General features: G+C 42.0%; 1 protein-coding gene and 1 long non-coding RNA gene across 2 annotated transcripts in view; one reads left to right on the top strand and one right to left on the bottom strand.

The window, feature by feature from the left end:
* Positions 1–15,131, bottom strand: part of PHLPP1 (PH domain and leucine rich repeat protein phosphatase 1) — a 214,557-nt gene that overhangs the window by 9,123 nt on the left and 190,303 nt on the right. The window contains 2 exon segments of the mRNA XM_045458800.1: positions 3,787–3,891; positions 8,687–8,817. Coding sequence (XP_045314756.1) covers positions 3,787–3,891; positions 8,687–8,817 — 236 coding nt within the window.
* On the top strand, positions 4,981–14,615 carry LOC123588235. The gene is made up of 3 exons (XR_006707772.1): positions 4,981–5,146; positions 7,433–7,573; positions 14,258–14,615. It is a non-coding gene; the product is annotated as an uncharacterized LOC123588235 (long non-coding RNA).

The raw sequence follows: 15,131 nt of genomic DNA, 5'->3' as shown, positions 1-15,131 counted from the left end.
TTCAAAAATCAATGTAACTTACCACATCAACAGATGAAGGAACAAAAATATGATAATCTCAACTGAATGCAGGAAAAGCCTATGACAAAATTTGATACCCATTATAAAAACTCTTAGCAAACTATGACTAGAAGAGAATTTTCTTAACTTGATAAAGGGTGTCTACAGGAATACATTCAGCTCTATTTAATGTGAAAGAATACATTCTCACCAAAATGGATGGATGATAAACACATGGAAAGATGATTAATATCATTAGTCATCATGAAAGGCAAAATTAAACCACAACGAGATATCACTGTTAGAATGGCCAACACTGCCACCACCACCTGATACCAGGAAGCACCGGTGAGGATGTGCAACTAGAATTCTCACACATTGCAGCTGGGAATACAAAAGGATACAGCCATTATCAAAAGGAATTGGGCAGTCTTACAAAATTAAATATATAATCCTACTTGTAGGTATTTACACAAGAGAAAACATAACGTTCACACAAAAACCTATATGGAACTCTTTCTAGCATTTATACTTGTATTTGCTAAAAACCTGAGATATCCTAAATCTGTTTCAAATGGTGAATAAACTATGAATAAAAGGAGCATGGGGCATCACAGATGAATGAATACAAAATGCATCATGCTAGGTGAAAGAAACTAGACCGAGGGGGCTGTATTCTCTGTAATTCCATCTATACAACATTCTAGGAAAGACAAAACCAAGGCAACAAAAACAGGTCAAGAGGTGCCAAGGGCTGGGGTGAGCAGAAGGATGACAACACGGGGGCACAGGAGAATTCTGGGTGTGATGGACTGGCCCTGTACCCTGACTGTGGTGGTTACATAACGACCTTCATCAGCACCTGCAGAGCTATGCTCCTACAAGGGTGAAGTTTATTGAATATAGGTAACTTCTTACTCTCCAGATAATAACAAACATTTAAGCACCTGATACGAATGATGGCTAGACAGAGATCTGAACCTGGAAAGATAATCCCGGCTCTCAAGGAGTTAGGAGATGAATAGCAGTAATAACCATTATCCTTAAGCATAGCTCACACTTAAATAGGGTTTACCATATGGCAGACGTTGTTCCAAGTACTTCACACGTGTGTGACCTGGGATCCTTACAATAACCCTATGAGTACAGGTAGGATTTAAAAAAAAATTTTTTTTAATGTTTGTTTATTTTTGAGAGAGACAGAGACAGAATGCGAGTGGGTTAGGGGCAGAGAGAGAGGGAGACACAGGATCCAAAGCAGGCTCCAGGCTCTGAGCTGTCAGCACAGAGCCTGACGCAGGGCTTGAATTCACAAGCTGTGAGATCATGACCTGAGCTGAAGTCGGACGCTCAACTGACTGAGCCACCCAGGTGCCCTGGACAGGTAGGATTTCTAGTGCCACTTGATAGTTGAGGAAATTTAGCCGAAGAGGGTTGCATCACTGGCCAAGGTCACACAGCAGAAAAGTAGGAAGCCCAGGTTCAAAGCCAGGTAGCCTGGCTCTTAGCACTTTGTGATCCTTGCCTCCATTTGTTAATAAGTCATCCTAAGTTATATGGCTATTTGAAGCAAAGTAAAATTTAATACTCATTAATTCCATCTTCCTTCTGTAAGCTCCCCTTGCTACTCAGAATGGGGGTGCATAAAAAAATCTTTCAAAAATAGAGTAGTGATTCTTTTCTACTGAGGTTTCCTGTTTGTTCTTTAGTCTGAGAAAGAATCTAAATTACCCAGTTGTAGCTCCTGCTTGGGTTTCCCCAAAGGATCTGAAATGACCTGATAGGGAGGCAACACTGCACCCCTTGGGGAGGGAGAAAAGAGAACAGACATCTGAGATTGGGAGGCAGGGACAGCTCCTCTCCTTCCTTCAAGATGGCAAGCAGCAAGGTCCTTGTTTACACGACCACTTTGTTTGTTTTTTTTTAAGTTTGAGAGACAGTGTGCGCGTGTACGCACACACATGTGGAGGAGGGGCAGAGGGGGAGAGTGTTAGAGAGAGAATCCAAGCAGGCTCCCCAAGGCCAGTGCAGAGCCTGACACAGGGCTCAAACACAGGAAACCGTGAAATCATGACCTGAGCTGAAATCAAGAGTTGGACATTTAACCGACTGAGCCACCCTGGTGCCCCTACATGACCTCTTTACAATTAGAAAACAAAAACAAAAACAAAACGCTTGAGAGACTTCTGGCAAAACCAAAGGGTAAAAGAGCAAGGGGAAATGAAGGGAGGACCAGGGGTGACAAGGACTTCTGAGGTGCCGGTAACATTGTATTTTTTAATCTAGATGGTGGTCTGCAGATGTATTCACTTGAGGGCCATTCCCAGAGTTGCATGCTTATTCACTTTTCTGCACCTATGTTATACGTCAGTATAACAACATATTTAAAAGTAACATGGAAGGGGGAATTATGCAGGAAAAAAAAAACCTAGTTGGTTCCTTTCTTCATTATAACATATGAGTAGATAGTTTTAATATCCAGAGATGTTTCAAAACCAATCTTTGGTTTCACACAGCGGTCTAGAATTAGAACACTTGATTATAACCAAGACATAAGGTCTTCTAAGTTAAAAAGATCTCCAGAAAGGAACTCTGGGTGCTTTAAAAGAATATACTAATTTCTCCCCCAAATACAACGATAATACAGTGTAAAATACACAGAACGAATATGACAACCAAAGCTCGGGCACAACCTTTATCGGGCAAATGGAACAGAGGCGTCGAGATGGGGACTGCCCATTCTCTGGACCGCACAAAGCCAGGGCACACCCTTAGGGAAAGAAGAAAGGATCAACGTGTCAGATCCAGAACTTGAATTGATTCTACTTTCTACCTCAAAAAAGAAGAAAGCAGTCCGCATGGCAACCACAATTGTACCTTTTATTTTCCATGAAAGGTATTCAGCTAGTCAGTGGTTCCCATTCCTGGATGCACATTAAAATCACCTGGGGGAGATTTTAAAACATTCTGAAATACTGGGCTTGATTGAAGATTATTTTTTTTAAAGTTCCTTACCTGATTCTGATGTGAACCCAGGGTTGAATACTAATTTAGGTAGTACTGAATCGTGTTCCACTTGGTTCTTTCCCTGTTCCCAATATTTTGTGTTCTGATACCTTAGCTAATTATGACTATTCTAATTTATAGGATTGTTGCCTTTTCTGGTACTAATTATTAATACCTCTTCATAAAAAGCAAGCAAGCCTGAAGAGCTTGATTACAATTCTCAGGAAAATCAATATTTGCATGTAGGACAAGGAAGGAAAAGAAACTGAGACGGACGAGTCCCGGTGGCCAGACCAGCAGGTGATGTCACAGGGAATGAACATGAAACTCCTTCCAGGATAATTTAGATTGTAAAAACTAGCTTCTTAGAACCCTGACTAATCAATACCGGAAGTGACTGAATACGGACAATCAAGGCTACTTCTCCTTTAATACTAGCCCCTGTTTTGCTTGGCAAACAGGCTTCAGAAAAAGATAAAGAGGCTTTTCAAAAGGACAGGGATGCATTTCAATACTCACGTCTTCTCCAAACACTGGAGTCTCACACAGACATGATGTGTCAGTTACGCCGTATCCTAGCAACATCTCACAAAGAGAAGAGTACGTGATGCCAAGCAAGGCTTAACCTAGTGTTCAAATGTAAGTCATGAGGTGGCCTCGCTTTGGGGAACCCTGTTCAAGTAAACGTTACCCGAGGAAAGTGTGTGCTAGCACCGGGCATCTTCCCCACTAAAGAAAGGAGGTGGGGGGAGGTGGTTCTCACTGCAGAGTTTCACCCACTTGTTTTTCACTCCTGAAGCTTCGGTGTAGCCGTGGCTCCAAACAGCTGGGGCTCCAGATCCATCTCCTGCTGAAGGCTGATCAATCTTGAAACAGCGGATGTTACTAACGAGAAAAGGAAGAGACGGGAATCAATCGTTAGAATCCAATAATGTGTGAATTGCTACCTTTGTCTGCTAAGCACCAGGTACTTACCACTCCTGTGTTTAATGGGTCTGAAATCTCTTATCAGCCAGAAGAACTAGCTACTCAACAAAGCGGAAGCAAAGGAGAGTTCTATAGACAGAGCCTGAAAACTCATTTTCGTCAGCGTCCTAGGGTGGTTATTAGAGACCTTTACACATCGCCCTAGATGGCGGCTGTCTCCCAGGAGCGAGAAGGACCCCTCTCAACCTTGGCATGAGAAAAGAAAACATTACGTTGGGTGTATTCTTACAACATGAACACCAGATTTGAAAAGTATGAAATCTAAGCCACAGTTATACTGTATTTGAATGCTGTGAGCAAATTCTGCAACATTCATCCTCAAATCCAGTTTCTGCCCATTTCGCCCCTTCAGAGGTTTCACAAATACTGAGGACTTGCCATCCCCGAAGCTTCCGGTTCTTTCCGCATCGCACGGCCATTCATGCTAAGACTAATAACCATAAAATTATGAAAGGGGTATTTCAACAAATCACACATGAACTATGTGGATTTAAACTGGGAGAGAAGTCATCTCACTTGCCACAACTGGCCCAACAGGACCCAAGACTGAAATACTAAAAGCGTAAACTCTTGAATGGGGTTTTTAAAATCCACCCTACTAGAAAGCATTCTGTGCCCCCAAACAGGAAATTCTGCAGATGTGAAATAGGTTTTTAAAAAGGCTGGCTACCACATGGTGAACTTAATCCCACTTATAAGTTGCTACTAGTTTTCTCCCTCTATTACTTAAGAGAAAAATCATGTGTGTCGTCTCTTAACACAGACACTTTTGTCATGACCCCAAGAATTTATCTGTTGGCATTCATTAACTCCAAAATACAACCCTTCAACTTTAAGAAGGAAATCTATATCTAATTGCATTCACTTTGATTTTAGAAACAGCTGCTGGCGGTTTCTTTGAAATTTAAAAATATTTCGTGAAAGAAGAGTTTCTACTCTCAATTGGCAACATTCGCTCTTCCCTTTATCCTCAAAAGCCAAAAAAGCACCAACAGAAAATCCTGAAACGAGATTAATACCTTATTTTACAGCAGGGCTATTTATCCTCTTTTCAGAAGTTGTCATTCCTACCAAGAAAAGAGGGGCATTGAATGAGTCTGCCGTTATCTGCTGTTCATGGGACCCTGCTAGCAGATTTCATCCATGCCCAACGGTAAGCACATGCACAGGGTTTCTTAATAAGGCATAACTAAGGGTTTCACTGCATCTCTGCTGCCTTTCTGAACCCCAGAGAAAAACTGAAGGCTCATTTCTAAAGACAGTTATGCTTTTTATTATAGAACACAGAGCCTTCAAAGAAATAATGCCACTTCCCGGCCTGAGTATGAACGGGAAAAAAAAAAACCAATCCTTGAACTACCCCCGCCCCCCAGACGCTTCCCAGTGAAGCAGGGGTTTCTCGTTCTCTGCCCAGCTGATACAGTGTGGCTGGGCAGCTGTCCGAAACGACCTGAACGCTGACTCTTGCACATCTTCCGAGGAGTCTGGGAGAACGTGCGAGCCGGAGCTCAGTCACAGTCACGCACCTTACCCTGTCTCACACAGAATAAACAGGCCATCCCTCCAACAGCACAAGAAATACAGTAGATACGGAAGCTCTTCCAAGTTATTAAGAAGCCACAGCCTCCCAGCTGTGAAACAGAAGGCGTCATTTTTTACATAAAAGTGTTACGTGGGCCCCTGGGTGGCTCAGGCGATTAAGTGTCCCACTCTTGATTTCGGCTCACGTCGTGATCTCACAGTTCCTGGGGTGGAGCCCGTGTTAGGCTCTGCGCTGACAGCAGGGAGCCTGCTTGGGGTTTTCTCTCTCTCTGCCCCTCCACCCCCCCCATGAGAACTCTCTCTCAAAATAATTCTTTAAAAGAAAAACCGTGATTTCATTGTCTGTTCCTTTTTAAAATTTAAAAAATTTTTTAAATTTATTTTTTGTAGCTTATTTGAGAGTGAGCGAGCACGAGTGAGGAAGGGGCAGAGGGAGAGAGAGAGAATCCCAAGCAGACTCTGAGCTCTCAGCGCAAGGCCTGATGTGGGGCTTGATCCCACGAACTGCGAGGTCATGACCTAAGAAGCCGAAATTAAGAGTCTGACAACCGAGTCACCCAGGAGCCCATGTCTTTTTTTTTTTTTTTTTAAATCTTAGAACACACATCTGATGCTTTGTAGTAGCTCAGGCCAGTCTAGTAACATGTCCATTGCAGAGACTTTAACAAATAGATTTTTCTTACGGATAATAGTGGGATAATCATAAATATGTGGTTTTTGCATCTTTTTTCTAATTGCGTCATGAACATTTTCCCATGTCACGTTATATTCATCCTAAATATAATTAGATTGATGATCACCTCTGTGCCTAAAATGAATACCACATTTCTGATTATTTTTTAGAATGAATTTAGCCATAGAAAACCTTGATCTAAGTATATGAAGATTTTTAAAGGCTTGATACACAGAGTCCATAGCTTTTAAGAAAAGTTATGTTCAATTTACAGTACTCCAGCAGCACCAATTTGAGGGGGGAAGTATTAATATTTCCTTGATATACTAGTAAGTTTGAACATGACATTTTCATGCAACTATCTGTACTTCTTTCGTGAAATGTTAACCTCCTTCACTTATTTGCTGTTCGAGTACTTTTCTTATAAGAACATTTTTTAACAAGAATATTAATGCTTGTATTTTTCCTGGTTTTTTTTTTTTTGCCAGTTTCTTCTTAGTTTGTCATTTGCCTTTTAGATTTACTCTTGGTTTTTCTTCTGGAAAGAGATTTCAAACTTTTGTGTATACAAAGTATTTTTAAATACTTAGAAATATCAAAGCCAATTATATATATTGATTTCTACTTTTGCGATCCCACCCTCCCACCCCCACCTCCCACTTTTGGACGGAAAAAGATGTTTTCTGGCTTGTGAATATATTCATGTGATTTTTTTCTTACTTTTAGAAATTATTTCATTTTATAGAGTTCTTTAATTTAGCTTTAATTTATTTTGGTGTGTAATACAAATTCAACTTAATTTTGATATAATTGTTTTATACAAAATTTCATATATTTACAAAAATACTCAAAAGCTAGCTGCGTTAAGATGAAAATTTATTTTGATAACCCAGGTACTCTTAGTTCTAGAAGTCTCTTAGGACTTCCTTCTCATCATATGGAGGAGAAAGCTGAGGTCTGGACAGACTCAAGGATTTGGGCCAAGTCTCCACTAACTGAGAAAAAGTACAGAGCCCCTAGACCCCCTGCAGCTCTCCTAGGACACTCTGCTTAGGCAGTACTCCTCAATTATAGATTGAAATCAATTAAGTACCTGAAACAAACAGGCACTAACTAGGCCAATTCCATCCAGGAATCGCCTCGAGCGATATTCAGATTTTAGCTGGCAGTAAACACCTAGGATAATATTAATGACTGCTCTTTTAAAATTCTCCTCCTTTTCAGTTTTGTTCTAAGACAACGGAAGAGGACTTTTAGCAGGAGACAGCACAACAGGGCTTAAGCATAGAAGGCAAACACAATGACTAACGTGTGTCAGTGTCCAAGACTTAAGCTGGCTGCAAGAAAATTCAGAAAAGTTTAAAGGTAATGATGACCATCCATAATCCTATCATCCCGAGAATAACACTATTTTAACATTTTTATATCCTTGCAGGCATTATCTAGGTGTACACATGCACACAAATTTATTTTGGAAAAAGTGGGAACATACCATACAAATATTTTGTAAATATTCTTCTCATTGAGCTTCATACGTAGGGATCTTTAACTCTACATCATTTTAAGTGTATTATTTTGAGAGAAGAGAGGGTGCACATGCATGCATGGGTGGGGGAGGAGCAGAGAGGGGAGACACAGAATCTGAAGGGAGCTCCAGGCTCTGAGGTGTCAGCAGAGTCTGACGTGGGGCTCGAACCCATGAAGCGTGAGATCATGACCTGAGCCAAAATCAAGAGTCAGACGCTCAACTGACTGAGCCACCCAGGGACCCCTACAGCATTGTTTTTAATGGCTATATAATATTCAATTATGAAGCACAATTCTCTTGACATTTAGAGTTGTGTGAGAAGAAATTTTTAAAGACGGTTTTTTTCTAATGAGGTTTCCTCCTTTAATGTTTTACCCAGTGAACTTCAACCTGCAATTCTTTATCGACATCAAGAATGACACCGTATCAATAAATTCTTTCCCCAAACACGGTAACTTAGCAGGATCTAACTATCCCACACTCCCAGTTTTGTTTAAACCATCTGGATTTTACCAGATTGTTAGTTTTTCCCACATCATGCATCTCTTTCAATCCTTTCCTAACATTTGCATTAAGCATCACACCATATCCTCAGTAACTGAGATGTAAGTTTATGTCTTAGTTATTCATGGCTCTCCTCCGCGTTTTTCTTTATATCCACCTCCCCCCCCCCCCCCCCCCCCCCCCCACTTTGTATTCATTATTCTCATTCTCTTTTTGCCTGGATACTTCCTCAAAGACTTTCTGAAAGGACACTTGAGTACCCAACTATTTGAAATTGTTTTTGGCCCTCCATTCTGATGAACTATGGACTCACAAATCGCTCCAAATGTGTGTAGATACAGCTAAGAAGCCACCGGGCACTTCATACTGTTTAATGTTTTCAGTAAGTTACAAATCGCGTTGTCCGTGAACGTGGACAGGGCTGCAGGGCATCACGAAATACTTACTTCAGCAATTCCAGGGTTTTGTGATCAAGGGCAAGTCGGGGGTTTCCAGTCAGGTCTAGTTCTTGTAGTTTTGGAGGCAGGTTTTCTGGTAAAGTGACTTCGCTTAGCTCATTACAGCTCAGGTCCACGCACTGAAACAAGAAGGGGAAACAGGAAGTGATGGCCTGGACAAGTGGTTCAGGTGGCTCTATGCTCCTACCCGTTGCTTGAGAATCAGTCTGCCATTCACTAGACTATGCTGGCCAAGTGCAGAAAAAGAAGATTGTCTGCTACCCTCCCATAAACATTTAAAACAGATTCTGCTATCTGCAGTTAAAATGTTCACTTTCTTTGGTTAACACAGAAAACCCGTGTTCTTTATTCTCCCCCTCGTTATCTTTTTAAGTTTATCTCTACATGTAAAACAACAAGCATTAGCTGAAAATCCCAAGGATAGTTTTCCCGATTGCTCACAAAATCTCCACACCTGTTATGGCCATAAGGGGTAGAGTCAACATCGAAATGGAACTTTGAAGGGGCTTCCTTAAATCAAAATACCTGCAAGATGAGGAAGGCAGGGACACCTTCAAAAGGAGAAGATAATTCAAAAGAAGCTCAATAAGAAACTGGTAAAAGACTAGCTGTTGGGCCTGCCTGCCGCCTGCAAGGAAAAAGGCAGGAGTCAAATAAGGATCCTACCCTGCAGGCATCCAGTACCTAGATCTTCCACCAGCTTCTGCCTAAAATCACTCGAAAACGACGACAAAAAGGGTCAGCATGTTGATTAGGACAAAACTTGTGTTATCTGCGAATGGGGATAGTACCTCCTTTCTCACAAAACTGAGGTAAGCCCTAAAAGAGGTGCTGCGTTTGTGTTCTGAGAGCGGGGAACCGGAGGAGAAGGTGGCTCACCATCTACGAGAGGCAAAAGGAGTAATTGGCAATTTTTCCGGATAAAAGAACATGTCATCCACTATTTGGCAGAAAGGGGTAGGAAGAATTCAATTATCCGGCTTGAGGCTGCACCTTATGATTTCAGAAAATGCCTCAAGAGCCTGTTAAAAATCTTAAGATGGTTTGAAAGGCAAATTGTATCCAAGAATTTCAGAATCTTTAAAGCAGACAAAATCATCTTTTTTGGAAAAAATTTTAACTTAAATCTGTTATGGATTGGGGAGGGACAGAGACCGAATGAACACCTATATTTTTGGAGAAAAATATTCTCAACTGACTTCAAATAATGCAATGTTTCCACACAAATTGTTTTATATCCTTGCTCTCAAGCAGTAGCAATGATATAAAATTATATTGTAATTTTAATTACTTTGTATTATGAGAGTGTTGTAACCACTTTATAAAACGTTGGACAAGTGGAAAAGCTTAGAAAACTTGCCTTTATATGTAGCGCCCTAACATAACCAGTGTTAGTATCCAATTTTTCTTATTCATATAAACAAAAAATTTAAAAAAACATAAATGTAGATACAATTTCATCACTTATTCCATATCTGGACTCCTAGCACCTTTAATGGCAGAAGACATATATTCATTGAGCCTAAACATCAATAGGGAGGTGGTCATCTTTTTGTTTTGTTTTTCTGTTTATAAATAATGGTTGCATCAATAGTCAACTGGACTGTAATGAAAAACCGCTAATACTGAGAATACTAAAGACGGGCTGTTCCATCAGGATAGTCCGTGTACATCAGCACAGAGAAGGCAAATGCTGCCAGTGCGATGTGCTGGGCAGTGATGAAACACAAGCTTGAGGACTGGCCAGTGTGCGTAACTTAGAACGGGTGGTTGACAGAAACAAAAACAAGGTCAGAGCATGAACTATGGGGAAAGACTGTAGACATCTCAGAACGTTATGGAATTTTATGAAATTGATAGGCATCGTTTTCTAATTTCACCTGATGATTTAAACACTCATAGCTCTGCTGGTGTAAAATTGCTCATTCTTTAAATTACCAAATTATAAAATGAGTTCAGTAGGGTGTTTATTTATGAAGACAGTGTTGGCGTTGTCTTTATGAATAATCCTCTTAGAAGTGGTGCTTACCACCATCACGTCCCTGTCTCACCCCCTGCCCCTCCCCCCAAGGCCCTTAATTCACTGCAGCCAGCTCCTGTGCCCTGTCCCACAGTGTTGTCGCCTCTACAGGGAGGTCTGGGACCGCGGGGGTCCTGACTCTGCTCTCGTCTCATCTCCCTCCGGCCCACTCCCCACAGCGCTGTCAGGGGGACTGTGACGTGCTTAATCCCATCTGATCACACTCGGGCTTGTCTTTCAGTCGCTCCCTACTGCCTTCCAATCTGCCACCAGACTCCTCAGCATGTCAAATAAGGCCCTTCATCTCCACCTTTCAGCACCTGCTTCCCTGCACTCTATATTCAGCGGTGTCACAGTTAATTCCAGTTCCCGCGTGTGTCATGTTCTCACTTGTGCTCTGCACATACTGCTGTGACCGGGACTCTTCAGGCTTTCCTCGCCCCTTACCTGGCACAATCTGCCCCATTCTTGTCAGTCTCAACTCAACGCCAGTTCCACTAGGACCCCTCGTTCAAAGTTTCCGCTTATTTATTCCTCCCATTAGACTACGAGCTCCTAGAGAACAGGGCCGGTGGCTTCTCCCCCATGTCCTTAGTGCAGCACAAAGAACAGATGCCCACAAATGCCTGGGAATTGGTAGACGATTATTTGTTGAACAAAGAAATGAACGAATCTTCCGAGAAGATCCTCCAGTAATTCAATCCGCTAGGACGGAAACGGAGATACGCGTGCTGAGATTAAGTTCAGTCTGGAGTAAATAGCATAATGGCAGATAAGGAGAGAAATACCCTTTCATGGTTCTATACATTGGAGGAGGTTTGATCATGCAAATTACAGGGTGTTGGTTCCCAGCGCTGACCTACTGGCATTAACATAAACAGTCAGTGCTCTACCTACAAGCTCTATTCCTTATTCTTTTAATAGTCTTCAACAAACACTTGTCGACTGAGTGGCTGTAATGGCTACCACTAGGAAAACAGAAAATGTGGGGGTGAGACTGGAGAAAAAAACTAGTACTTGCGTATTCCATGACGTTTAATGTATGTTTCTCTATTGTTAAATGCATTAAAATTTTCTCGAAAATACATTATTAAATAGAATGTTAAATCAGTCTACAAAGTTACCTTTCCCTCTTTCAGGCCTATTTTAGGACATAGCTTACAAAAACTACTTGGCTATAATACAAAATTCTGGTAAGAATACTCAAAACAGAATTATCCAACCCTTGGAAAAAGTGAGATAACTCATAGTTGGAAGAACTCAAGATTTAGAGGGAAAGGACCGCTAATACGTTTAGCTAAGAGCACAGGAAAATAATCAGTGCATCTTAAAGAGAACTGATCTGACATTTAAGTATAATTATCACCAAAGCTCTGATATCTTTATTATGTTTTCCTCACAAAACCTTACCAAAGACACGGGCGTATCACTTTTCACAGCAGCGTATTGCCTATTATCCCCCCAGTAATCGCCTGGACTGCCCGGAAACAGCAGAGTCACCTGCTAACCCTGAGCGATTCTGCAACCGCTTGCTTCAGTCTTCAGACCACAGCCAGGCCACCAGCGCAGCCACGCGGCCCTCCAGTGCGCAAAGGGGCACTCCCAATCACCTTTGCACTCCCGTGCCCTCACGGCGGGAAAAGCGGCTGATGTAATTATTTCTGTAATTGTTCAGAAATGTATATTGTTTAAACCGCCCCACCTTTTAGGGAGTTGCAGAAGACCTTTCATCTTTTATAAAGCCTTCCCTCTCTGTATTTACATACACTGTGATTTTCCTCCGAACAGGTTCACTAATTTTCATTACGAATTCCTAAGAAGCAAATAAATGCAAGTGTTCATCCAAAAGAGCCTTGATTTAGCACCTACCTGGTGGCAGACAATAAGCCAGACGTCAGGGATCTACAGAGACGGCATCACAGTCCCCACCCTGGGGAATTCCCAGGCCAGAGTGGGAAATGATTCTCCCTCTGGCTGCGAATCAGTAATAGGTACAAGTGTGCACGGGTGTGACAGGTTAAGGCTTCCGAGAGGGCCTTCCGGGAGGGGATTTTTGTGAAGAATCGAAGATAACGAGGCAGAGAAAACAGGAGGGCATCCAGGGAGAGAGAATAGCACACGGCTTACCAGGACACGACCCACGAGTGACTGGCGTGGCCGGGGACGGCGGAGAGGCAGGCAGGGACCAGATGGTAAGCTAGAGACTGTGTCTCAGGTAGAAGTGGTCTCTACCACCTCCCTGTCTTTCAGTTAGGAGACACAGCCTTTTAGCTTAATAGTAAAATAAATATACACGTGTATTATTTCTCACTGTGTAACTTGTAGCCAGATTCTCTTGCAACACTCAAACTATATTTATTCCTGATGTTGTATAGACTAAGTGGTCATTACCGTAGGACGTTCATATATCTAAGTAAACTTGTTAACTAAATGAGCCAGTCAGAACCTGTCAAAGATACTCAGACTCCAAACCCAAAGCTGGAGTTCTATTTTTCTATATAGGGGTGCCTGGGTGGCTCAGTCGGTTGAGTGTCTGACTTCGGCTCAGGTCATGATCTTGTGGTTTGTGAGTTCGAGCCCTGCATCAGGCTGTCTGCTGACAGCTCAGAGTCTGGAGCCTGCTTCGGATTCTGTGTCTCCCCCTCTGTCTGCCCCTTCCCTGCTCACATTCTGTCTCTCTCTCTCTCTCTCTCTCAATTATAAACAAATGTGGAAAAAAAAAGTAAAATTATTTTTCTATATAAGATTGTATCTGTAATTATTCAGAAATGTATATTGTTTAAACCTCTGCACCTTTCAAGGAGTTGCAAGAGAAGACCTTTAATCTTGTATAAGTCTTCCTTCTCTATATTTACATATACTGCGATTTTTCTCAACTGGATTTTAGATTTAGAACCCCTTTATTGGCAATAATTTGATAAAAATGACAATCAGGGTAAAAATTTCTTTTAAAAAATCCTCATTCCACCAAATAGTATTCCATTTCCCCAAACATGAATTCCCTTAAACACTGAAACTAAATTATTTGCAAAATTTGGCTTTAAGAAAATGCATCCTTAGGGGCACCTGGGTGGCTCAGTCGGTTGAGCGTCTGACTTCGGCTCAGGTCATGATCTTGCGGTTTGTGAGTCTGAGCCCCACACTGGGCTCGCTGCTGTCAGTGCAGAGCCCGCTTCAGATCCTCTGTCTCCCTTTCTCTGCCCTTCTTCGACTTGCGCTCTCCCCCAAAAATAAATAAAACAAAAAGAAAAAGAAAAAGAAAATGCATTCTTTATATAAACTAAGCAATTCCTTTCTATCACTACTTCTTAAAATTGGTTATGTGTGCCTTTGGAAGGATGCCGTGGTAGGTATATCACAAAGTTACAGGGCACCTGGCCCATGCTTCTGTGGGCTTCAGTTTTACTCAAAGATTATGGACAGAAAGGGCCTTTATGTTTACACGAAAACTAACAGAAATGGTAAAAAGTAGAATGCAAAATGAGTGTGTGATTTTAGATTGCAGAGGAGACTTTAGAGAAATTTGCTTGTGATTTCAGGCCATACCCCAGACTTCTGGGCCTATCAGCTCACTTCTCTTCAGCCTTAGGGGCAGAAGACTTTGAAGAGCATGACGGTGACCACGTCACTGCCTACTTCCTGAGGACTCAGCCACGAGCGCTCCTTTCGTTCATCTGCATGTATCCATGCCCCACTGCATACGATGCACGCGGCATTTTGTTGGAAAGGACATGGCTCTGAAGTTAAAAGGATCTGCTGAAATAATTGTTTCAACTAGAGTTTAAAAACCATCAAACAAGCTAGTCTGACTTAATTCGTTACTCCAATTTTGAAAGAGCATATGCAGTCCTGGCTTCCTGCTGTTCTGTCATGAGTGAGGCAGGGAGAAGAGTGGCATGAACGGCCACCCGTGGTCTGTAGACGCTGCGTCATTCCTTTCCTTTGCCCTTGTCAGGAGCCCTGCCCCACACAGAAATGGACACAAGATTCCTGGCACATCAGAAGATCCCCTACATAATTATTACTGACCCAGATTCTAGAACCCTAGTGACGACTGCTCCCAGTTTCTGGTTTTCAGATACACAGGACAAATGCCTCCATGACCTTTAAAGTCTGCGAGGTCAGCTACTCTACCCGGCTGACACCGAACTGGTCCCTGATCTGTCTTCATTTGCATTATCCTACTTTCCGAAGAATTAATCCCTTTTCTTTCATCCATTTGACCCAACAGTTCCCCATGTTCTTTGTGTCTTTATCACAGAACCGGTTCTCTCTCTCTCTCTCTCTCTCTCACCTCACCTTACAAACAACAGCAAACAGAGTTTGATTCCAAGGGATATTCAGCTTCCTGTAATCAGTGTTCTCAAGAGTGTGGCATATTAAAGATACTTCATGCTGCATTTCCCCGTGAAA

Source organism: Leopardus geoffroyi, chromosome D3 (genome assembly GCF_018350155.1).
Source record: "Leopardus geoffroyi isolate Oge1 chromosome D3, O.geoffroyi_Oge1_pat1.0, whole genome shotgun sequence".
Classification (NCBI taxonomy): Eukaryota; Metazoa; Chordata; class Mammalia; order Carnivora; family Felidae; genus Leopardus; species Leopardus geoffroyi.
The sequence above is the reverse complement of the archived record's forward strand: the minus strand, read 5'-3'. Positions and strand labels throughout refer to the sequence as shown.